Here is a 24,064-nt window from a genome sequence, read left to right as displayed (position 1 = left end):
AATGTTCACATCCCAAGGCTCTTATGGCTGCCCTTGTTACTGGTCTGAATGTCAGTGGAGGTAAATGTTTCTCTGCAGGCCTGAGAAATTATATGCTGCCATACCATTGGTATAAATATTATTCGTATTCATTCATCACATAAATATTCATCATGTTGGACCAACAGCTTATGGCCAGATATGTGTTCCAGCAGCAGAAGTCCACAAGCATTTATGAGACAGTGTCCTGGTTCCAGCTGGGACAGGGTTAACTTTCTTCCCAGTAGCTTGGGGGGTGTGCTGTGTTTTGGGTTCGGTGTGAAAGGAGCGTTGATGGCCCATTGATGCTTTGGCTGTTGCTGGGTGATGCTTGCACCGGGAGGGGGGAGCACAGCCGGGGTGGTGGACCGAGCTGGCCAATGGGGTATTCTATACCATGTGACATCATGCTCAGTATAAAAACCAGGTGTGTGGGGGGGCTCGCCCCCCGTTCGTGACACGCGGTCGGCGGTCGGTGAGCGGTTGCGTTGTGCATTGCCTGCTTTGTGTATTCTGTTATTGTTGTTGTTCTCACTGTTATTATTACTGTTCTACTTAGTTTTATTTCAATTATTAAACCGTTTTTATCTCAACCCGGGAGCTTTCCTACTTGTGCCCTCCCGATTCTCTCCCCCATCCCACCGGGGGGGGGTGATCGAGCGGCTGCGTGGAGTTTATTTTTTGCTGGCTGGGGTTAAACCACGACAGACAGCCAGATGTTCAGTTTTAGGAGAACTTTATTGATACTTTGTGATGTTTGCTTTTCAGTGGGAATACAGTGTTGAGCTGGGTTTTCCATCAGCGCAGTTCTAACCAAGTTTGTAGATCCTTCAAAGTATGAAAGAGAATGGTTTTGCCAAACCCTGGATCCCGTTATGGCACACTGATGGTTCGCCAACATCCCTGCCCTTCACCTTCTCTGCTGAATCTTACTGGCCCATCTTCGTGTGGCAAGATGAGCGTGGTCCAGTGGGGCCAGTCTGGCACTTATGGTGCTTCTGGCTCCTCCAGGTTCTTGTTAACTGCAGAGAAAGGGAACAAGGTAAGGCAAAATCTGCTCCCAGGAACTCTCTGACACCAGAATTGCCTGCCAGAAGTGACAAGGACTCTGCTCCCAAAGAAGGTCTGTGGGTTGGGTTATACCCATATATTTGGGGCTGTCGGGAACCCAGCACCTGAGCTTTGGACAGGGTCCTGTGGGAGCCAGGACGGGACTGCATGAAGAGCAGACCCTGACCCTGATCACAATGCAATGCTTGATCCAGAGGACTGCAGCACATGGTCCTGACAGCATGACCCTGTGCACCACCCAGGTGAAATCCAAGACACTACAGCCCTGCTCCTCCATAATGAAACCAGCCAAAGACCCCAGGGATTCCTCCCTTCACCCATGCAGGGCCTGTCCAAGCTTCTGTTCCAAGAAACAGGGCACGAGGAGTCAGGAACTCAGCTCCCAAGAGCTTCAGAGAGTCCAACTCAGACATTTATTGAGTATTGATGATGTACCAATACAGAGGCATCTCTCCCCAGACACCGTTCCAGCTGTCCTCCCCTTGCCTCCCATGGATGCTCGTCGTTACCTCCTGCCCTAGAAACTGCCCTACCTTCCCTCTTTCTGCCCTTTAGGAGCCTTGCCCTATACAAAAGTCCCTTGTCAGCATCTCCCCAGCAGGATCCATCCCGTAGTCAGACTGTCACTGCTATGTTTGCCTCTGATCTGCTGATGCCCCTCTCCCACCAGCTGGTCTCACCACATCCATCCTAGTCAGATGCTCTACATTCCTTACAGCTCCCTGCTGTATCCGTTTCCCTGCCTCCACCAGCACTACCCTGAGCTGGGGGGAGCCTTCCTGCCCTGTGATTCCCCTTCTGTACCCTGCAGTCCAGCCTGCTGGCTCTGCTAGAAGCGTTTGACGCTGTCTCCACATCACTTCAGGTGCCACAGTAATGGGTAGTTACCTGCACAAACAACATCAGCGTCCTCTCCGTGATAGCAGTTGTGTTCACCCCATGGCCTGGCCTGACAGTCAGAGATGCTCTCTTCTGTCCCGTTGCATTCGACATCGTCCAGCCAGATGATGTCCGGCCCTCGCCCATAGCGGGCACCTCCCAGAGCCGACAGCGGTGACCCGCAGCCCACCTGCTTGCACACCACCTTGGCATCCTTCATGTCCCAGTGGTCATCACACACGCTGCCCCACCGGTTCTCGTGGAGCACCTCAACTCTCCCAGCACACTTGTTCGGGCCATCCACGAGCCGGACTGGCCCCTCCTCAGGAATGTCCACCTCTGCACCAATGCCCAGAAAATAAATGTTAAGGGAGCGTCCACACCCCCACTGCCCGTGGAAAGCTTGCCCGCTCAGCAGAGGCGCAGGTGTCTCCAAGCACACCGGAGATATGGCAAGGGCTGGGCTTCTCTGGGGTGGGAAGGAAGACAGAAAAGCCAGGGAGAGGGGCTGTGGGAAAAGGGCAGGAGGAAGCTTTCCTGGTCTTCATGGATGGCTCTGCTGTGTCTGCTTCAAGGAGTCTGCTGATGCTAGTCAACCTGCAGCCCAGAGGTGGGACAAGGAACCAGAGCAGTCTCAGGTAGGAGAGGATTTAATGCTGCCTCTGGGTCAGCTACACCCATGTGCCCCCCCGGGTCATTGGGCAAGCACTGCACCCAGCGATCGGATGAGTTAATCGGCTGCGTCCCTCTCTTGTTCCCACCAGCAGACATCGACAGAGCTGCACTGGGGTTCAGCACCCACCTTGATTGAGGCAGCGGGCACGTGTGTGGTGGGGTCTGCCCATCCTACTGCCCAGCACGTGCGGGGGGGTGGGGGGGGGTTACCTGAACACTCCACGCTGGCATCTTCCACGTGGTTGCAGATGTTGTCTCCCCACGGCTTCGCCTCGCATTCAGTGAGGGACGCTTCTGTCCCTGTGCAGTTCACATCGCTCAGCCAGATCTGGCCCTTCCCTTCCCCGTATTTTGACTCGGGAAGGGCTGATAGCGCTGTCCCACAGCCCAGCTGCCTGCACACGACCTTCGCCTCCCGTAAATCCCACTGGTCGTCGCAGACGGTCCCCCAGACGTCCTTGTGAAGCACCTCGACTCTCCCAGAGCAGCGGTTGGGGCCACCCACCAGGCGGACTGAAGTGGAGACAGTGATCCCCGAGTCTGCAGACACATCCGAGAGGGCATGCTCAGGCTGTGCATTGGTGTCTGTCCCCCCTCTTCCCCGAGTATCCCCGCCCTGCCCCGCACACAGCAGCCTCTCCTCCATAGCTTTCTCCACACATAACAGGTAACTGTCCAAGCAAGAAGCACAATGGCGATCTTAATCTCAAGCCTGAGCTGAAGAAAAACGGCCACAGAGCACCCCAGTGAGCAGAGAGGAGAGAACCTCACAGACTGAAGCCCTCTTCCATGGTGTAAGGACCCCAGGCCACCAGCAGGACTATTAGGGTAGCACCAACTCAGGAGGAGACTGCTCCGTAGGAAGCCCTTGTTCCTGTCCAAGGTTGTGCCCACATGGACTGTGAGGACACCCTAACGCATGGCTGGAAAAGCGGGAGAACGGAAGGATTACCTGAACAAACTGCGCTGGCATCTTCCCCGTGGTAACAATTGTGGTCCCCCCATGGCCTTGCCAGGCACTCAGAGAGAGCAGCTTCCACCCCGGTGCAGTTCACATCATCCAGCCAGATGGTGTCAGATCCTCGTCCAAACTTGGCTCCAATGGGGGCCAGCACTGCATCCCCACAGCCCAGTTGCTTGCACACGACTTGGGCATCATTTAGATCCCAGTTGTCATGGCAGACGCTGCCCCACTGTTCTTCATGAAGGACCTCAACCCTCCCAGCACATCGGTTCGGGCCTCCCACCAGGCGGACTGGCCCTGGCTCAGGTATTTCTGTTCCTGCCAAAAACAAATGAGGGAGAAGTTTTGGGACAAGCGTCTGTGCCCCTGATCACCTGGAGAAAGCAGAATCTCCCATGATGCACCAAAACTGTCCCTGCTTATCTCAAATGCCTGTCAAAGGCTCCCTTCCTAACTTCTGGCTTGAGAAGAAAAGTTTAAGGGAAAATAATATCAGCATGGAGGCCATCAGGGGAGGGAGGGGACTATCTGTGTCCTCTCCCAGCTCTGCAGGTTGTCCCAGCTCCAGGAGTTGTGATACAGCTTCTCTGGGTCAAGTGGGGCAGGAAGCCGGAGCTGAACAAAGTCATTCTGCATCCCTGACCTCCTAACTGGATGGGTCAGAAATTGCACCCTTCTGCCTGCTTATTTCAGGCAGAATGGCCCATGTGGCATGAAGCAGAAGACACCCGGGTGTTACCTGAGCACTCCACGCTGGCATCTTCCACGTGGTTGCAGATGTTGTCTCCCCACGGCTTCGCCTCGCATTCGGCGAGGGACGCTTCTGTCCCTTTGCACTTCACGTCGCTCAGCCAGATCTGGCCCTTCCCTTCCCCGTATTTTGACTCCCGAGGGGCTGATAGCGCTGTCCCACAGCCCAGCTGCCTGCACACGACCTTCGCCTCCCGTAAATCCCACTGGTCGTCACAGACGGTCCCCCAGACGTCCTTGTGAAGCACCTCGACTCTCCCAGAGCAGCTGTTGGGGCCACCCACCAGGCGGATCTCAGGTTTGGTTGTGTCTACATCTTCTGCAGAGAGCAGACACTCCAGGGTGAAGGCAGGGAATGAGAAAGAGGGCTCTTCCTCCCCAGTGAGGCTGTCTTTATTGCCAAACCAGGAGGAAGAAAAGCCCAGGGTATTCTAGCATCCCAAATCTTTGGCGGTTGGGAACCAGGTTTTGAGCTGGGAATGGCCAAAAGCCCCAGGTGTTTGTGGGACCGTAAGTCTGCTTTGAGATACAAACCACAGGGTTCATTTTCAGCTGTAAAGGGAGAGGTGTGCCCCCCACCAAAACCTACCCCACCATTCAGATTCTGGGTAAGTTTCCCATAGTTAAGGCCAGTGTCTCCCAGCAAATGCTGCTACAAGGACTGGGAAGCAGGGAGGAGAGAATTGAGAAGTTTCCACCCATGCCCCAAGGGAAGGGTTGGGTTTGCTCAGCTATGGGCAGCGATTGCTGGGTGCTGTAGTGGACCTACAGACAGTCAGCACTTGGGAGTGAAAGGACCTACTCAGCCCTGTTCCGGCTGTTGAACCCACCAGGACACACAATCCCTCTCAAAACCTGGCTCCAGTTGCCAAACCTCCAAACACACCACTGTTTGCCACCCTAATATCAAGAACCAAATCTCTCTGGATACCGTTGCTCCTTTGCATGGATCTGGGGTGCTGTAGTGGAAGAAATTCGGGGACTGAAAAGTGCCAGGGTCTGAAACCCTGAAGCACCTCCACACTGGCTCATGGAGCCAAGGAGACACCAGGCATTCCTCCATCTCATGGAGATCAGACCCCCACATGGAGGATATCCCGACTTCTGGTTTGTTAAAATGAGCAGCTGTTTTGTCAATATTTTGGATCAGTACTGCTCCTTTCACCCAGGGATCTCCAGCAGCTACCAGCTGCATACAGAAGGTAGAGTCAGGTCTTCTCCATCGGCTAATCAGGAGAATGTGATTTACAGAGAAAAGATCATTGGCCACAGAAACAGGTTTCAGACCAAGGTCTCTTGGCCCCAGGCAGCGTATTTAAGCCTCCAGATCAGACATAGCATCATTCTGCATGACATTTTATCATAGCTGTGTGTGCTGACTCATGCTCCACTCTCTACTACAAATACTGACCTGCCAGCAGGACTTCTGCAAGGGAAGCTGAAATAGAAGAAATGCAGGATGTTAGTCTTAGTCTCATGAGCTCTGCAGAGAGTGGGGATTCAGGACAGCAAAACACCGGGCAAGAGACAAGACTCTGTTAGAGCTCATCATTGCTCTCCTTCTCCCAAACCCAGCTGTCAATGGGCTTTGCCTAACCTACTGCATGTCTATGGGATTTTCTTGATAGAGAGATCAGATACGGAGAGAAAACCTAAAAAAAAAGTCTACTGGAAAAAAAAAATTGGTTTGGGCAGATAATGTGAAAATACCGTAACAGAGCAGTCGGGATTCCTCTTGTCTGGATTCAGTCACCTGGAAGTCAGCGTCCAGACAGATTAGATGATTAGATTAGATTAGATTAGATTAGATTAGATTAGATTAGATTAGATTAGATTAGATTAGATTATCTAGGCTCCTGTGACAGCCAGTGGAAAGAGTTGAGTCATGGCTGATGCATACCAATCTCACCCTAGGGTTGGTGTCCAGAGCAGACGGTCAAATTGGGGCTGGAGGTGCTTGCCTCTGCCTAGAGACTCTGGATGTGACACCCAGCTCGTATCAACAGCCAAGCAAGAGGTGCACCGCTGAATGAAACTGCTGAAAATGTGATGAGTTGCAAGCAGCACAGCATTTTTATTTTTTCCTCTTGGTCAGGACCAGACCATGAAGAAGCATTGCCATCTCTGAACTTCAGGCAGACACCAGACAAAATTAACCCCAGCACTGCTGTCAGTCCTGCAGACATTAATGGCAGCAATGAAATGGCACGGGAACAGCTATGGGCCTGTTAATGCGGTTGTGCAAAGGAGAGTCTTCAAGGTGGAATGCGTCTGGAGACTTGTGCAAAGAGGCTATTCCCATTCAGAAGAATTTCCCTGAGGATTAACTAGAGGTCGAGGTACACCCTGGGAGGGAAAGCCTGAGAAAAACTTGCCAGGATCTGCTTTTCCTGGAAACTCAGGAGAAGGGGACTTTGTGCCCACTATAGAAGGTCAACAACAAAGAAGAGCTCAATGCAAACAACAATTTCTGCTCCTAAATGCAGCAGTCTGGCGAGATCCCAAGCATTGGCCAACAGCTTAGGGCAAGGGCAGAACTGCTGACACCAGGACAAGCATTAGTGTTATTGCCCAGGTAAGACTTTTTTCCATCTGCCTTTTTTTTTTTTTTTAAGCTACTTTTAAGATTTATGGGCTGAGATGCCTAATGGTTATCCCCCTTCTCTGTAAATTCCAGTTGCATTCAGATAATATATCATTTTGGGAGCCTGAAGTGCCTGCTCACGTATCGTAGCCACTGAGCACGCTCAGTGCCTCTGCCCATTGCCATCAAGTCTGGTCTCATCCCTGATGCATGGGAATGAAGGAAGATATAAGGAAGAAATGTTTTATGATGAGGGTGGTGAGACACTGGCACAGGTTGCCCAGAGAGGTGGTAGATGCCCCATCCCTGGAAACATTCAAGGTCAGGTTGGATGGGGCTCTGAGCAACCTGATCTAGTTGAAGATGTTCCTGCCCATGGCAGGGGGGTTGGACTAGATGACCTTTAAAGGTCCCTTCCAACCCAAACCATTCTATGATTCTATGAACCCACACAGGCTAGGAACCCACAGCAGAGAAACAGGGGCAGGGAAGCCCACCCGTCTTTGCTCATGAGGGCTGGGATTCAGTTCCCGAATGAAACACTTCTCAAGGTGTCTAGGTATTGGTGCCAAGGTGGGGCAGCATCCAGCTGTCCACCTGTGGCTGTCTAGTGGCATCTGAGGGATCTGAGTGTCCACACTCGGCTATCAGATATGGATCAAATACCACCGATTGCATTTCAGTTCCTCGCAGTGTCCCATTTGCTTTGCGCTATGGGTTGTAGAAGAAACAATAGTGGAAGAGGAAAACCATTGGCAAAGAGATGCCAAGCCAAAAGCAAAGAGAAAAAAAATCCCACCTCACTTACCCCAGAGACATGCCAGGAGGACAAGCCTCATGTTGGTAGCAAAGATACTGTGCGCTCGTTGTCTCCACGGCAGAGCAGGGCAGGGAGGAGGCAGGACATGCACCCAAGGGACTGGCTATTTGAGAAGTCCCCCTTGTCACGGCTCCTCCCCTCCACCCCAAAAACCTCCCTCCGTCCCCCGTGGCAGGTGCTCAGCAAGTTTGAACAGCCAAGCCTCTGCCAGGAAGTGACTCCTGTGCATCAGGTCAGCTGCGGGATTGCGAAACTGGGCTCTTTCGGGAATCTGCTGAGCTAACAGGTCCTCTCAGGACAGCCGGTTCTGGACCATCAGTGGCAGGGATGGGGGAGACAGGGTTTTGCAAGCTGCCTTCCAGGACTGGCTTCAGGCAGCTGCAGGAATAGGGCATCAGTGCCCAAGCTTAGCTGGGAGAATGGGCATGATCCCATGCCGCAAATGCAGCACGAGAAGACGTAAGAAACCTTTTCCCACTGCTGAAAGCAGCATCTTCCAAAAGTGGAAGTTTTTTTCCAGTTTTGCTCCCATGTTTGTCCCCAGCGACGGGAAGTCTTCATGAAATTTGGGTGCAAGGTTTGTGTGTGTTCACAATCCAGTTAATTTTTCGGTTGGTGAGAGACCTCCTCCCGGTCCTGACAAAGCCAGATGTGCAAGCGGCAGGATGCTCTGTCCTTGGTCAGCAGAGCCAGGCTCCCAGGTCCCCTACGAGGTTGAATCACACGGCCAAGCAAGGAAATGATGCTGCAGGGATATGACGCTGCTGCTATCGTGGGTGGGATCTACCTTGTGCCAACTTCTCTATCTGGAAAATGCATTTAGACACCTTGTATGCTCAGCAGAAATCATCAAGCACTCCTAGGAGGCGGTTGCAGTCAGGTGTCGGTCTCAGACCTGTACTGGAGATGTCTAAGGGGGAAGATGCCCCAGACATTCTGAAGGGAAGGCGATGTGATGCTAGGAGAATTGCACGGCACCACTCAGCAAAATCCTCAACCTCCTCTTTGCATTTGAATTGGCTATCTGGGCAAGGTTGGCCCACAGGACCATTGCTCAGCATCATCTCTAGGAATGGAGGTGGGTACAAAATAGCTCAGCTGAACACACAGAAAGTACGCTTTACTGCTGAAGACACACAGGAATATCTTTCATCCCAGGGAGTGTGCGTTGGACAGGCAAGAGTTTGTGCAGCTCTGAGGTACTCCTCTGCTTAGACTGTACAACCCAGGGATTACTTGCAACACGTGCTTTGACTTCCCCAGGCCAAGGAAGAGTGTGAAGATACCCTCTGGAGATGACAGACAAGGAGAGAACATCCCTGGCAGAAATGGAGGGTAGGAGTCGGTGACAACTCACACGGAAGGTGAACGAGGGAAGGGGTAGCAAGTCTTTTCTTTGCAACAGCCAGTCCAGCAGATGAAAAGTGAAGGTGATGGGCCAGAAAAGCAGGCCTGAATAAATACAAATCTCAGCTACCAAGGACCGTGGCCTTCTCAAAGCATCAGTCCAAGTTTAAGTCAGGTCCATATTAAATTCAGTATCAAAGCTGTGTGTGATGGAGGAGAGCATTGCATCCAACTGAGAGCAGGTGACTCATAGAATCATAGAATAGTTTGGGTTGGAAGGGACCTTTAAAGGTCATCTAATCCAACCCCCCCCTGCAATGAGCAGGGACATCTTCAACTAGAGCAGGTTGCTCAGAGCCCCGTCCAACCTGACCTTGAATGTTCCCAGGGATGGGGCATCTACCACCTCTCTGGGCAACCTGTGCCAGTGTTTCACCACTCTCACCGTAAAAAATTTCTTCCTTATACCTAGTCTGAATCTCCCTTCTTTTAGTTGAAAACCATTCCCCCTTGTCCTATCACAACAGGCCCTGCTAAAAAGTTTGTCCCCATCTTTCTTATAAGCTCGTTTTAAGTATTGAAAGGCCGCAATAAGGTCTCCCTGGAGCCTTCTCTTCTCCAGGCTGAACAATCCCAACTCTCTCAGCCTTTCTTCATAGGAGAGAATACAGATGAGCTCTGTATCTTAGTATTTGCAGACTGTTCTCATCTGTTTGCTTAGATTTCAGTTTTGCTCACTGAGGACATTTTCAATCTCTCCATCTCCACCCTGTTTTCTATGCTTAGATAGCTGTTACTGCCTCCCTTTTGGCCAGTCTCCAGCAGGCCAACAGTTGGCCAACAGACCCAGCCACTGATGTGCAGCAGAGACCTCAGCACTCCTGGGAAAAGATAACGGTCACACAGACACCTCGTGGGCCAGAGGACCCCCTGTTCCAGATGTCTCAGGTGAGGTTTGCTTTTTTCGCAATACCCATAGGTTGTTGAGCCACAGCCTGTTGTGCTTTGATACTGATCCTTAGGTTCTTCCCGCTTGTGGGGAGTCTGGCCAGTAATTCCCGGTTTGTGTTTGTACAGTTGCTTACTCACTTGATAGTTAATCCCAACAAACCTGTTTTTGTTGATACCGCTTTGCATGTTATCTTCTAGGTGGCTACAAATAGAAGTATAGGCTTTGTGCTCAATGTTTTTCCAGGAGCTGACTTTAGACTGAATCTTCTAAAATTCACCAGAATTCTTTCCTTCCCCTCTCCTTTCTTCCGTCCCTCATTCCCTCTTCCTTCCTCTCTTCCTTCCTCTTTTCCTTCCTTCCCTCCTTTATTCTTCTCTTCCTCGTTCTCTCTCTCGCTCTCATTCATTCATTTATTCGTTCATTCATTTCTCTTAAGATCCAAGTGCATCAAAGTGTAATTTTCACCACGTAGGGAGGCTTGGAGCAAGTGACTGTGCATGAGGGTCCTTGCATGAAGTGGTATCCTTGTACTATATGACAATTCGTGACAGCCACTCTGGCTTTCCTGAAATGTTCTGGAGTTTGCCAGCATCCTTTACTTGGAGTAACCAAAAATTAAAAAAGAAATTCCTCTTTTCTCCCTGCTGACCTGTTGAAAACGCAGTCCTGCCCAGCCCTGATACCTCTCCTCAGGATACTGTGAAGATAACCCAAATTTCCTGATTTTCCTTCAGCCATACACCGGTCCTGTACATGCACACCAGGGAAGGCAGCGACTTTGGCTGCTTTAGCATCATAGCTGTCAGTCAGTTCTCAACGTGGAGCAGCAAAGACCTGCTATTTATGTAACCAGGCACTCAATCTCTTCCAAGGGAAGCAGTGTCCATGCTGTCTTTTAATAATATCATCACTTTCTCAGGCGTGCCAGGATCAAGCTTTAATATTGCTGGCATTTTTAGGGCAAAAACTCAAGCATTTGCTGAGTTTCATCATCAGTCCTGCTGTGTTCATCGAACTTTAATATTGCTGGCATTCTTAGGGTGAAAACTCAACCGTTTAATCTTTCATCATCAGACCTGCTGTGTTGAACGCGGCTCTGTGGACCACGCCATGCAGCCAAGGCATGAACCTGCTCACATTCACACCACTGAGGGTTAGCACCACACAAAGTGGACTTCACGGTGCTTGGTTTGGATCCCATACCTGAGGATATATTTGCGTTGTTTTTCAGCTCAAAATGTTTGAGGTAGTAGGAAGTACTTTTTTTAAGCCTGCCAGAGAATTGTTTTCTATAGGATGAAGACGAGATGTGTTGGGTACACTGGGGAGTGTGTCCATGGGGAGGGCAGAGGTGGCTACAATAGAGACAGAGCTGGAGGAGGCAAAGGTAGTCTGATACACCTCTACACCGCTTGTCTGGGATGGGCTCTGGTGTGAACTGTCCCTCAGCTGGGCTCTGGCTTTCCCTGGGGAAAATACATGGTTTGGTCTAGAAGAGAGGGTGGGACAGGATTAGCACGCGTGGCGTGTAAACACAGGGGGAACAGGCGAAAAACTAGTTAACGAAGAGAAATCTTGTCTGGGACCTGGTGCCTGGGACCTGTGGCAAGGTAAAATTTACAACTGCAGCTGAGGGCTGCAACCCTCTCAGGTCGATCTGAGGTGAGAAGGTGTAAGCGTGTAGAGACGGGAAGGATGCTCTTCACGTATCTGAGGAGATGCATCTGAAGAGAACTGAAGCACGTTCTGTTTGCATTCTCCCTCCAGAGGCCATAAAAACACGTTCCCTGAACACAGCAATTATTTTCTATGGCTTAACGAGGGCTCTGCATTTAAGAGCAAGTTAGGAGGAGAAAGGGTAATCATGAACTGAACTCTTTTTTGCTAGAACAGCTGTACTTGCTGTATTTTCTTTGGGCTCTTCTGCTGAAAAGGAGTTTGGGTAACTCTGGATGTACAAGGCACACTGTTTCCCAAAGCCAGCAAAGCCCGTTAATGGTCTCATCTTTGATGGAAAGCCTTTGCACACACCACAGCACATCCCACTGGCCTCTACCTGGTACCCTACCTGGTAGACATCTTTAGAGACATCTACCTGATGTCTCTAAAGGCAAGATGGGTGGGATATGTGCACGGAGTGATGCTGGAGTCACCACGTAGTATCTAAGACAACTTCATCAGGTTATAAATATGGCACATATTTAGAATAAATAGAGACTCGCAGTTTTCTGTAGTGGATGACTGTCTACGTTTAGCCAAATAAGCCCTTTCCTGGGTGTCTGTAGTGTCAGTGCCTACATCTGATAAGTAGACACTCAGGGTTTCTTTTAAAATTACTGATGATTTAACCAATACACATAGTTCAAAGTAATATTTCGGCCTCTGCAAAACATTGAACATGGCCCAGCCCTTTGTCAAAAAGTCCTGTGCCGGGGTCCTTGGGGACCTGACAGCTCTCCATGTCCATTCGCACACTCCGCTCTCCTTTAACCTTGGCTTTTTCCCCTCCCCGTACTTTGGGTTGGGGGGGGCTGTGGCACCAAGGCTCCATGGTATATGTTCCTACAAAGCCTTGCTGAGGCATTGACCCAAACCTCAAATTTTAGCAGGATGTCGGGGGGAGGGAAATGTTGTACTGGGTGTAGAATGAGCCACATGCGGCTTGAAGGCAAACGTTTCAATAAGGCACTCGGGCGTCTGGGGCATAACACAAGAATGGGATCATTTGCCTGTACTTTATGTAAGAGGAAACAATTTTGACTGTGCTTTTGGGGAGTACCTTCCAATGCTGTGTCACACACTCTTTCTCATAATTTCTCAACTCCTGACCTGGTGGTCATCGGGCAGAACATGTTGGGCATGAGTGGATGTGCAGAAGAATGGTGGCCCAGACTTCACTGCCAACAGGGCTAGGCAGCTTTCTCTAAGGTCATCTTCCGGCTGGGACATTGCTCAAGACCTCAACATGGACACGCCAACCATGGCACTGCTCACTGTCCCTGGGACAACTTTCCCTCTCTGGACAGTGTCTTGCCAAGCCTGGAGCCATCTCCTGGTGTCTCTGGTTGCCTCTATCAGGAAATAAGGCTGTCATTAATTACAAGCAGTACTTCGGCAGCTGAAAGAGCTCGTCTTCCCTGAGGGCTCTGTGGAGGCTCGGGGGTACACAAACCACAGAGCCGTCTCTTGGTCAACATCCACAAAGGTCCTTCCCCTTCTTTGATTCCCCAAAGTCACTCTGTGGGTAGAAGTCTGATTATCTGGGATGCTTTTGGCTGTGGTCCCCAGGGAGATCCCATCCTGCACTACACCTCTTTCAGCACAAGGACAAGGCTGTGCTTCTAAATCCCACCACACCGCACAACTGAAACCCATCACCTGGTGTAGATATGGCACTTAGGGACATGGTTTAGTGGTGGACTTGGCAGTGTTAGGTTTATGGTTGGACTACATGATCTTAAAGGTCTTTTCCAACCTAAATGATTCTATGATTCTATGAAATTAATTGCTTGCACACTGGGGTTCAGTACCATTTGCAGTACCCGGGTACAGTACATGGGTACAACCCCCTCTGTCCAACAGCAGCCAGTTACCCCAGTTGTCGGTGGCTGCTTTATACCCAGTGCTTAGATGGCTTCAGATAGGGACAAATCCTAATGCCTGTCCCAAGGAAAGGTCACGTTCAGGCCCCGCATCCTGTCCCGGTAGATCCTGTCGAAGGTCTCGCTCTGCGCCACTGTGAAGTGGTTCTCCCAGTCCCCGCAGATGCCTGAGGAAGAAGTGTTTCAGGCTCAGAGCCAACCCCAGCATGCAGCCCCCCTCTCTGCTCTGCAGGCGCTAGGGGAGAGGCTCAGCTCTTGGGTCCAGCTACCACCCTGAGGGGGTTGTCCAAAATGAGAGACCATCCCCATTCCTGGAAACATTCAAGGTCAGGTTGGATGGGGCTCTGAGCAACCTGATCTAGTTGAAGATGTTCCTGCTCATTGCAGGGGGCTTGGACTAGATGACCTTTAAAGGTCCCTTCCAACCCAAACTATTCCATGGTTCTATCCTACGATTCTATGATTCTGTGGACCCTGTTCTTCAGACCCAAATGCACCGTGATGCGGCTTTCCAAGACACCTTCGCTCTGGCTGTCCTCATGAGGGAGGACACCTGACGAGGGGGTGTCTCCCTGAGGTGTTGTGATGGGGTCCCTCTTGCTCACCCTTCCTCAGGAACTGGCCCTTCGTCTGGTCCATGATGTCTGCGGGGAGCAGGATGGAGCTGCACATTGGGTTCTCCCGCATGGCCGTGAAGGAGGCATTTTGCACTACTGAGGAGACGGCATCGTCATCCAAATCCTGCCCCAGGAACTGGCAGAGACGTCTCACGCTGCTGTGCAGGTCCTGGAGGGACAGATGGAGCCTGTTACCACCAAGTGGCTTGTGACACACCATCATGTTTGAGCTGGAGGATCTGCCTAGGAGTCTACCTGCTTCAGCTCTTCATAGGTGATGAAGAAGAAATTTTCCATGTCCTTCATCTCCATCCAGCCTCGGACATGTTCGAACCAGGAACCATGGGGCACTGATGGGAGGCAAAAGGCAATAGGTCAGGTCAGGGCAGGGCAGGGGATGTGCAAGGCTGAGGAGGGTTCACACAAGGTTGGGAGCAGGGCAGTCACGAGCAATGGTGTCCAGGGAGCAGGTGGGACTGGGAAGGTCAACTGCAATTGCAACTGAGCAATAGGTTCTTCTCCAGCCACCTCCACGGTGGGAAGAGGTTGAGGCTAGAGGTGTGCAAGGCTCATAGGTAAGGTCCTGCCAGGGCTTTATAGGGTTTCTTGGCCAAGACTTCCTGAAGACATCTGAACTCTGCAGGAGAAGGCAGGGAAATTCACTTTCCATCTGCTTCAAAGCACAAGAGGGCTTTGTGGGCCTGTGTGTCTCTCCAGAAGTGCTTTGCTTTCCTCCTGAGCCATTCATCTCTCTCCTGTGGGAAGCTTGGCTTCACAGCCATCATCAATGGACAGTAGCAAAAGACCCTTGAGCCACAGGCGACGGGAGACACCACCCACCCACCCACCCCCGTGCCCTGAGTAAGCCCTAAACCACACTCACGCTCTCCATCCAGAAAGTCCCTCAGGAACTGCTCGAAGGACGTGGGATCCTCGTAGCTGTTGCACATCTTGGAAAAGTAGTAGTAAGAGACGACAACATCTCGAGGATTCCGTAAGGTGTAAATAACCTGGGGTAGAGTGCGTACAGGAGTGATACGCGCCCGGTAGGGGAAGGGGAGTTGCACTGGCAACTGGGGTAGATCTGAAAACTAAAGGGTCTGCCACACAAGGACCAGCTCTGTGCTATACTCTGTCATGCAGACCTTGGGCAGGGGTCTCCAGGACCACACAAGTCCCCTAGAGCCATTGGAGACTCTCCAAAATATCCAAGAGGGGAAGGATGTGAGATGGGCATCTGCATATTTCCATCTGGAGGGCATGGAGGACACTCACCACTCTCCTAGGCCAGCACCAAGGTTCTCACCCAACACCCCTCGCTACAAGATTCCCCAGATCAGGGGTCTTCCCAGCCTCCCTGTCCCCCTTGAAGCTCTGCATGGGTGCCCGTCCCACCTTGGCACTGGAATGGGAGAAGGACTTGGGGAAGATGTGCCTGGGGAGGTGGCAGGTCAGCAGGCGAGGGGGGGGGTAGCTGAGGGCTGACTCCAGACCCAGACGGGTTGAGAACCAGGGCATGCGGTCAGAATTGAGGACGGTTCGGCTCCAGCCGGGGCAGCCGTGGCTGCGAATGAGGCTCAGGATCTCGGTCATCCACACGGTGCCTGCCAGGGAAAGCAGAGATGCAGGGCATCGGGGTTCAGGATGGGAGGACCTCACTGTGCCACAGCTCCATGGTCAGCAGCACCCTCAGCACTGAGTCAGTGCCCTGCCAAGAGATGGTGCCGCCCTGCCAATGCACAACCACTGCAGTAATCCCCCCCGAAAACATTCCTGTTGCCCACCACAAGGGAAGATTCACCCTCTGAACAACACCAGGAGATGTTTCCAAAGCCCTCACCCCTCTCCTGCCCCTCTCCACCCTTGGCCAGCCCCGCTGTCCAGCCCTCGTTACCAGACTTAGGGTAGGTGACGTTGAAGATGTCATCGTCCTGCACCAGGAACTCCTTGTGGGCGAAACTCAAGCTGTGCTCAGAGTTGTAGGCAGGGGGGAACTTAATGCCTTCATACGTCACATAGCGGACCGGCATCGTGCCTGGTGGGGATGAGGATGGGGATGAGGTGCTGCAGCTCTGCGCCACTATAATGGGGCGGGAGAGAGATGGAGTGAGGGTCCTGACTCCAAGCCAAGAAACCTCTTCCCCCCACGCCAGGTCCCAAAAGGAGCCCAGCCACCCCATATCCCCAACATCACGGGATGTTGGGCATATGGGATGTGTATTATGGGATAACCCACCCACATACTCCTGGGCCTTCCTCATGGGGACCCTACCTCAACAGCGGGTTGTGTGGATGGGGGACTGCTGCCTCATAGGGCATTTAAGGAGCTCTAGGTCTAAATTCCCTCTGATGGACCAACCTCCCATCTCCCTCCCCTTGTAGCCCCACGTTTACCTGCCCTCACAGCTTGGAGGGGTGTCAAGCAGCCATCGTTTCAGGATCTCTGGCCAGCCAGGGGGAGAGGAGGTAGAACTTCCCTGTCTGGTACCCCAACCCCAGCTTTGCTCTGCTCCAGGAGCTACAGGTCCTCGTAAGTGCCAGGAGCTGGACGGAGAATAAAAAGGGGAGGGAAAAGTTTTCTGCCCTTGTGCCACCATTCTGGAGCAATGATTAACAAGATCCAAAGTCCAGCAGGCACCCCCTTCCCGAGGACGGGGTGGGTGGTCTGGGACGCAGGGAGAGCACCAGTGTAGGTCCTTTTGAGAGCACGGTGGGGTGGGAAGTTGGTGTACTGTGTCCTCTGCCCTGAACTCCAACCCCACTGCAAGAACCCCACTTTTCTCCCATGCCCCTTTAAGTTCCCACCAAACCCTCTCCCTTTTCCTCCAAATACACTATTAAACGATTTTCCCGAGCTGAAGATCCTTTCCCAGTAAATTCCCCAGTAAATCCCAGTAAATTTAACAAATCCATTAAAAAATGGATTATTAAAATGGCTCATTTAAAAAAAAGTCCTTCCAGTAAAGGCAGAGATGCTGCTACAGCAATACGGGATGGGCCAGCTCTTCTTTTTCGTTGAAAACCTTCATGATTGCACTACAGGGAGAGGAAGAGAAGTTCCTCCTCCATTGAGGCACTATACGGTCTGCTGTAGATCCAAGGACAGGGATGTTTAATGCCATTGATTAGAAGCAACCAATGCTTCTTGTAAATACGGCAGCCATGCAGTCATCTGCAAAATTAAAAGCATTGTCTACATGTTCCCCTAGGAACGCAGCAAGCATCACGCTTTCTTGCAAAAGGACTGCTATTTTGAAAATTTTAGGTAACGCAATATGCTGACAAATAAGCCCATGGGGTGTGCGCAGAGTGTTTGAGAAGTAGTAAATATTGACTTTGAGTGCATAGGACAGTTGGTTTTTTAAGACAACCAACTAAACCAGCAATTTCCCTTTGGATCCTGCTTTGTTTTCCAAGCAAACAGGAGAGAAAATGGGATTAAGAAATGTTTAAACACTTCAAAGAGGAATGTTAACCCCGCCCCGGATAAGAGGTAAACAGTGGAAGTGGGAAATTAAATTAACCCTTGGGACTTCCCATTACCTCCCTTGCTTTGAGTTAAGAAACAAGTTAAGCAAAACTAAAAACTACAGGGAAAACCTCAAAGTATTACTAAATTTTTTTCTTTGCAATCCAAGCGGGTATCTACATTTTTCAGAACAGACCTAAAAGAAATCTATCTGGTGTTTTATAATCAACAGTAAATAAATAACTGTAGGCTTGCCTACCTCCAAAAAGAAAGTATACTAGCCTAAATATTATCAAAAATTAGATAACAAATATGTTTGTAAACACCTTGGCATGGATGAATTGTTAGTTAAAAAAGTCATAGTCTGTATTTTAGAAATATGTCTTTCATCATATTTAAAAGGCATTAAAACATTATAAGCAGTGTTTGGTTAGTTAAGATGTAGAGAAAACCAAAAATGAATATATTGAGTTTTAGATATTTTTAAGTTTTCTTATGAAAAAAACCCATCCCGCTACTGGGGGAAAAAAGAAAAAAAAAAGCAAAGAAAGGATTTTAAACTGCATTTAAGTTAAAGGAAAAGCCTGTAATTATAAAGATTGTCAAGTATTAAAAATATTATCATGCAACAATTCCAAATCTTGTCATGTCAAAATTAATGGCAATTAAACAACATTTGAAAGTTAAGAACGAATGAATGCACGCTAGCCTTTTAAAACATAGTGATGAGGCATGAATAATAAATTAATTTCTTCAGCTAAGGTTTTAGGAAGAAATCCCAAACTTACCCAAACTGGAATCCACAGCCATTTAGAACGAATGAAAATTAATTAAAATTAATTAAAGTTACCGCTACAAAACTAAAGCAGCAATAGAAGAGCTGTGGCGGCGCATCTCCCCCCTCTCCTGGGCCGCTCCACGACCCCAGGAACCCCTTGGCCTTTGTGTCACGAGCCGGGCGGTGAAGCGTCCCTCGACCGTACCCGCACCTCCTGCACGGCTGAGGTGGGACCGGCGCTCACCGCGCCGGGAGCTCCTGACCGCGCCGGGAGCTCCTGACTGCACCGGGAGCTCCTGACCGCACCGGGAGCGCCCGCCGCCCGGCGCTGACCGCACCGGGAGCTCCTGACCGCGCCGGGAGCGCCCGCCGCCCGGCGCTGACCGCACCGGGAGCTCCTGACCGCGCCGGGAGCTCCTGACCGCACCGGGAGCGCCCGCCGCCCGGCGCTGACCGCGCCGGGAGCTCCTGACCGCACCGGGAGCTCCTGACGGCACCGGGAGCGCCCGCCGCCCGGCGCTGACCGCACCGGGAGCTCCTGACCGCGCCGGGAGCTCCTGACCGCACCGGGAGCTCCTGACCGCACCGGGAGCGCCCGCCGCCCGGCGCTGACCGCACCGGGAGCTCCTGACGGCACCGGGAGCGCCCGCCGCCCGGCGCTGACCGCACCGGGAGCTCCTGACCGCGCCGGGAGCGCCCGCCGCCCGGCGCTGACCGCACCGGGAGCTCCTGACGGCACCGGGAGCGCCCGCCGCCCGGCGCTGACCGCACCGGGAGCTCCTGACCGCGCCGGGAGCGCCCGCCGCCCGGCGCTGACCGCACCGGGAGCTCCTGACCGCGCCGGGAGCTCCTGACCGCGCCGGGAGCGCCCGCCGCCCGGCGCTGACCGCACCGGGAGCTCCTGCTGCCCGGCCGAGGCGGGCAACGAGAGCGGGGATATCTCCTCGTCCCCGGCATCCTCATCTGAACGGTAGCTCGAGTGGAACGGTACCACTGTTACTGGAACCTTGACACCACCCGGGACTGCGGCCAGGATGGCAATGAGGGATGACTAAAGCCAGCCGCCTTGCGCACCTACGCACGGTTCCTCAGGGAGGCCCTTGGAGCTCTCCCGGACCCCAGCGGCTGCGCCAGCATCCCCCGCTGCGCGGGAGCCTCTCGCAGCTCGCGACGTTCAGAGGCCTGCCGCCGAAAGCGGCGACGGGACCTGGGCCAAGACCCCTCACGCCTCGAGGCTCAACCCTCGCCCGCTGAGAAACGCCGAGACATCTGAAGTGAATATTTCACCGGACTCGGGGGGAATTTTTAACATGGGGTATAGCTTTCTACTTCTATACATCTTTGTCTGTGTGCGTGCGGGTGTGAATTGATGTAGGTACCCGACAGCAAGTACAGTATAGATGTTGCCATCTCGGATCTGTAATTAAGTCACTGTTGTGACTGTAGTAAATTCTATTGACTCACTTCGTAAAGGTCAAATTAGTCAATGATTAAGTGCTGCTAAAATCTTGTCATCCGCCTTAAAACTGTGAATGGGCCTTAGACTGCTGCTAGGCACATCTAATCCCTTAGACATAATCCGTTGACCAAGCCTGGGACCAGGAGTGGATCCAGCCGTACCTAAGCTCCACCAGGAGTTTAGAGAGCAAGGGGTTGTTCTCTGAACCTCAGGACTCAACGGGAGGGTCTCCCGTACTCTTTTATGTCTTTGGTTTCTGTATAAATCATTCTAGCTCAATTCTAACTCGATTTTTCTTTTCTATGTTTCATCCATGTAGTAAGTGATAGAGTGAACCTTGCCATCAAACTTCGTAAAGTCACACTTTTATGAATTCCTATTAAAACCACTTTTTGCTAATATCTTTGACGGTGATTCTTTAAGCAGCCTTAAACCACTATTTCGTGACAGGAGTGAAGTTTCATTAAAGAAAACCCGTTTGTGCTAAAGTGGAACAGAAATCAAACACTTCATGCTTTCCAGGAGCCTGCCCAATTCCCCGGCTGCTGCAGATGCAACAGGACATCATCCCCAGTTGGGTGGAAAACTAGAAATAAATAAATAAAGCGGCAAAAATATCATTATCTGTTTTGGAACAGTGGTTTTTCAGACCTCACCTGGATGGGATGCACTGGTTAGACATTCTGGGTAGGCACTGAACGGTTAATCAAAGATAGAGATGGCAAAAGGTGGTTTGTTTCAGGATCGATCAAGCTCTGGGTCTTCTCTGGGGGCATCCGGTGGCGCTCATAGATGATGGGGAGCAGCAACACGTCCCGATGGGATTATGAGGAGCATCAGATGCCTTGGGGACGCGATTCCCTGCCCTTCCCCACTGAACATAAAGGGAATCTGGCAACTTTTAGGTGCCTAATAGGTGCAGCCCTCCAGGTTGGTCCTCCCTTGGGATGTGCCTCAAAGAGGTCCATGTCACCACGTCATTGCGCCTCAACCTCCACCGGGTGCCCTAAGCCAAGTCCTTCCTGGGATCCCAAGCAGGCAGCAGACTTGAGTTGCAGCACGAGCCAGTCCAAGCAACCTGGGGAGACATGGAGACATTGCTCATCCAGGTTGATTGCACTGGGCATCTCCAAGCACCTCCTTCACCTCCTCTGATTGTGGTTATTTACAACCTTGGTTTGTCTTTTTTTTCTACTTTTATTTTACTTTTTAAATATGATGTGGCTTTTCAACCAGCTCCTGCGTTTCTTTTCTTTCCCTGCTTGGTGCAGCTCCAAGTGGCTTTGTACCTCCTTGTTCTCTTTGCCTCTTGGCAAACTTAATTCAAAGAGCTGCAGCTTCAGGGGCTCCTTTGAATCACTCACAGCCCTTTCAAACCAAGGGCAAGTATTTGAGCTCTTTGAAAATGTTTGTTAGCAGGGTGGTGGCCCAACGACAAGAACCCTTCGGGTCCTGGGGTTGGATGCAGCAGCGTTATGCACCTCCCTTTTACGATGAGGGTGGTGAAACACTGGCGCAGGTTGCCCAGAGAGGTGGTAAATGCCCCATCCCTGGGAACATTCAGGGCCAGGTTGGACGGGGCTCTGAGCAACCTGCTCTAGTTGAAGATGTCCCTGCTCACTGCAGGGGGGGTTGGACTAGATGACCTTTAAGGGTCCCTTCCAACCCAAACTATTCTATGATTCTATGATTCCATGATTCTACTTCATCTCTCTCTCCGTTTCATTCCTAGGATCTGACCCCGTTCCATGTGTCCTCCCCATCATCTACCAGGAGAGGTCCTGCTCCTCCTGCGCTGAGGATGGGAGCAGCAAGGGAGCAGCCCGGTGTGCCCTGACCAGCACCTTCCATTGGCTTGCAAGATGAGGGGCTTGACCTTGCTCCATGAGGGACCTCTCTCTGCACACACGTGCTCCAGGCACGTCCCTGCCATGCACGTGTGTGTCCCCACATGCACATGTGCTCCAGGAATGCCCATGCAATGCACACGTGTCCCCATACACACGCATCCTCCAGGTGTATCCCTGCCATGCACACACGTATCCCTACATGCACACGCACACGTGCTCCTGTGTGTCCCTGCATTGCATGCGTGTCCCCACATGCATGCACATGTGCTCCAGGTGTGTCCCTGCAATGCATACACCTCTCCACATGCACAAACACATCTGCTTCAGACGTGACCCTGCAATGCACACATGTCCCCATACAAACACATGCTCCAGGTATGTCCCTAACATGCAGGTGTCCCTACATGCACACACACGTGCTCCAGCTGTGTCCCTGCCATGCACATGCATGTCTCCACATGCACACACGTGTGCTCCAGGTGTGTCCCTGCATTGCACATGCACGTCTCCACATGAAAACATGCTCCAGGCATATCCCTGCCATACACACGTTTCCCTACATGCACACATGCGCTCCAGGCATGTCCCTGCATTGCACACGTCCCCCCATAGACACATTCGCTCCAGGCATAACCTGCATTGCCCACACGTCTGTGCCATGTTCACGTGTGTCCCCACATGCACACACGTGCTGCCTTGCACACCCATGTGCTCCAGACAAATCCCTGCATTGCACAGGTGCATCCCCACGTGCACGTGCGCATGCCTATGTACACACACACGCTCCAGGCATGTCCCTGCCCGGCACACGCGTGTCCCCATGCGCACACACCTGCTCCAGGCACGTCCCCGCATTGCACACGTGTGTCCCCATGCGCACACACTTACTCGAGGCATGTGCCCGCATTGCACACGCGTGGCCCCGCACACGCCTGCTCCAGGCACGTGCCCGCATTGCACACGCGTGTCCCCGCACACGCCTGCTCAAGGCACGTCCCCGCATTGCACACGCGTGTCCCCGCACACGCCTGCTCCAGGCACGCGCCCGCATTGCACACGCGTGTCCCCGCACACGCCTGCTCCGGGCACGCGCCCGCATTGCACACGCGTGTCCCCGCACACGCCTGCTCCAGGCACGTGCCCGCATTGCACACGCATGTCCCCGCACACACCTGCTCCGGGCACGTGCCCGCATTGCACACGCATGTCCCCGCACACGCCTGCTCCGGGCTCGTGCCCGCATTGCACACGCGTGTCCCCGCACACGCCTGCTCCAGGCACGTCCCCGCATTGCACACGCGTGTCCCCGCACACGCCTGCTCCAGGCACGTCCCCGCATTGCACACGCGTGTCCCCGCACACGCCTGCTCCAGGCACGCGCCCGCATTGCACACGCGTGGCCCCGCACACACCTGCTCCGGGCACGCGCCCGCATTGCACACGCGTGTCCCCCTGCGCACACACCTGCTCCAGGCACGCGCCCGCATTGCACACGCGTGTCCCCGCACACGCCTGCTCCAGGCACGCGCCCGCATTGCACACGCGTGTCCCCGCACACACCTGCTCCAGGCTCGTGCCCGCATTGCACACGCGTGTCCCCGCACACGCCTGCTCCAGGCTCGTGCCCGCATTGCACACGCGTGTCCCCGCACACACCTGCTCCGGGCACGCGCCCGCATTGCACACGCGTGTCCCCGCACACGCCTGCTCAGGGCACGCGCCCGCATTGCACGCGCGTGTCCCCGCACACGCCTGCTCAAGGCACGTGCCCGCATTGCACGCGCGTGTCCCCGCACACGCCTGCTCCGGGCACGCGCCCGCATTGCACGCGCGTGTCCCCGCACACGCCTGCTCCGGGCACGCGCCCGCATTGCACGCGCGTGTCCCCGCACACGCCTGCTCCGGGCACGCGCCCGCATTGCACGCGCGTGTCCCCGCACACGCCTGCTCCGGGCACGCGCCCGCATTGCACGCGCGTGTCCCCGCACACGCCTGCTCCGGGCACGCGCCCGCATTGCACGCGCGTGTCCCCGCACACGCCTGCTCCAGGCACGGGCCCGCATTGCACGCGCGTGTCCCCGCACACGCCTGCTCCAGGCACGGGCCCGCATTGCACACGCGTGTCCCCATGCGCACACGCACGCTCCAGTCTCGCGCACGCGCGCATCCCCTCCCTTCGCGCCGCGCGCCCCGCGCATGCGCCCCCCACCGCCGCTCGGCCCCGCAACG

General features: G+C 53.0%; 3 protein-coding genes across 5 annotated transcripts in view; 1 reads left to right on the top strand and 2 right to left on the bottom strand.

Moving 5' to 3' along the window:
* The window catches only part of LOC142076499 (antigen WC1.1-like), a 127,498-nt gene that overhangs the window by 16,859 nt on the left and 86,575 nt on the right, over positions 1 to 24,064 (top strand). The window lies entirely within an intron of this gene.
* Positions 738 to 7,923, bottom strand: LOC142076523 (scavenger receptor cysteine-rich domain-containing group B protein-like). 2 transcript variants are annotated; one of them, XM_075138820.1, is made up of 7 exons: positions 7,750 to 7,923; positions 5,769 to 5,795; positions 4,347 to 4,676; positions 3,596 to 3,925; positions 2,854 to 3,183; positions 1,978 to 2,307; positions 738 to 1,040 (listed from the first exon to the last, which is right to left on the bottom strand). In XM_075138820.1, exons 1-7 carry the CDS (start codon positions 7,778 to 7,780, stop codon positions 1,006 to 1,008), a joined length of 1,413 nt encoding a protein of 470 aa, XP_074994921.1. In that variant the 5' UTR covers positions 7,781 to 7,923; the 3' UTR covers positions 738 to 1,005. The 2 variants fall into 2 exon arrangements, with proteins under 2 accessions (XP_074994921.1, XP_074994920.1); XM_075138819.1 differs by lacking the exon at positions 7,750 to 7,923 and having other exon boundaries at positions 5,769 to 7,106.
* LOC142076524 (sulfotransferase 2B1-like) lies at positions 12,777 to 24,008 on the bottom strand. Of its 2 annotated transcripts, XM_075138823.1 has the most exons (9): positions 23,922 to 24,008; positions 20,642 to 21,063; positions 16,674 to 16,823; positions 16,174 to 16,359; positions 15,675 to 15,883; positions 15,163 to 15,289; positions 14,535 to 14,629; positions 14,268 to 14,448; positions 12,777 to 13,829 (listed from the first exon to the last, which is right to left on the bottom strand). In XM_075138823.1, exons 4-9 carry the CDS (start codon positions 16,307 to 16,309, stop codon positions 13,714 to 13,716), a joined length of 864 nt encoding a protein of 287 aa, XP_074994924.1. In that variant the 5' UTR covers positions 16,310 to 16,359; positions 16,674 to 16,823; positions 20,642 to 21,063; positions 23,922 to 24,008; the 3' UTR covers positions 12,777 to 13,713. The 2 variants fall into 2 exon arrangements, with proteins under 2 accessions (XP_074994924.1, XP_074994922.1); XM_075138821.1 differs by lacking the exons at positions 20,642 to 21,063; positions 23,922 to 24,008 and adding an exon at positions 18,537 to 18,659 and having other exon boundaries at positions 16,174 to 16,351.

Source organism: Calonectris borealis, unplaced genomic scaffold (assembly GCF_964195595.1).
Source record: "Calonectris borealis unplaced genomic scaffold, bCalBor7.hap1.2 HAP1_SCAFFOLD_59, whole genome shotgun sequence".
Lineage (NCBI taxonomy): Eukaryota > Metazoa > Chordata > Aves > Procellariiformes > Procellariidae > Calonectris > Calonectris borealis.
The sequence above is the reverse complement of the archived record's forward strand: the minus strand, read 5'-3'. Positions and strand labels throughout refer to the sequence as shown.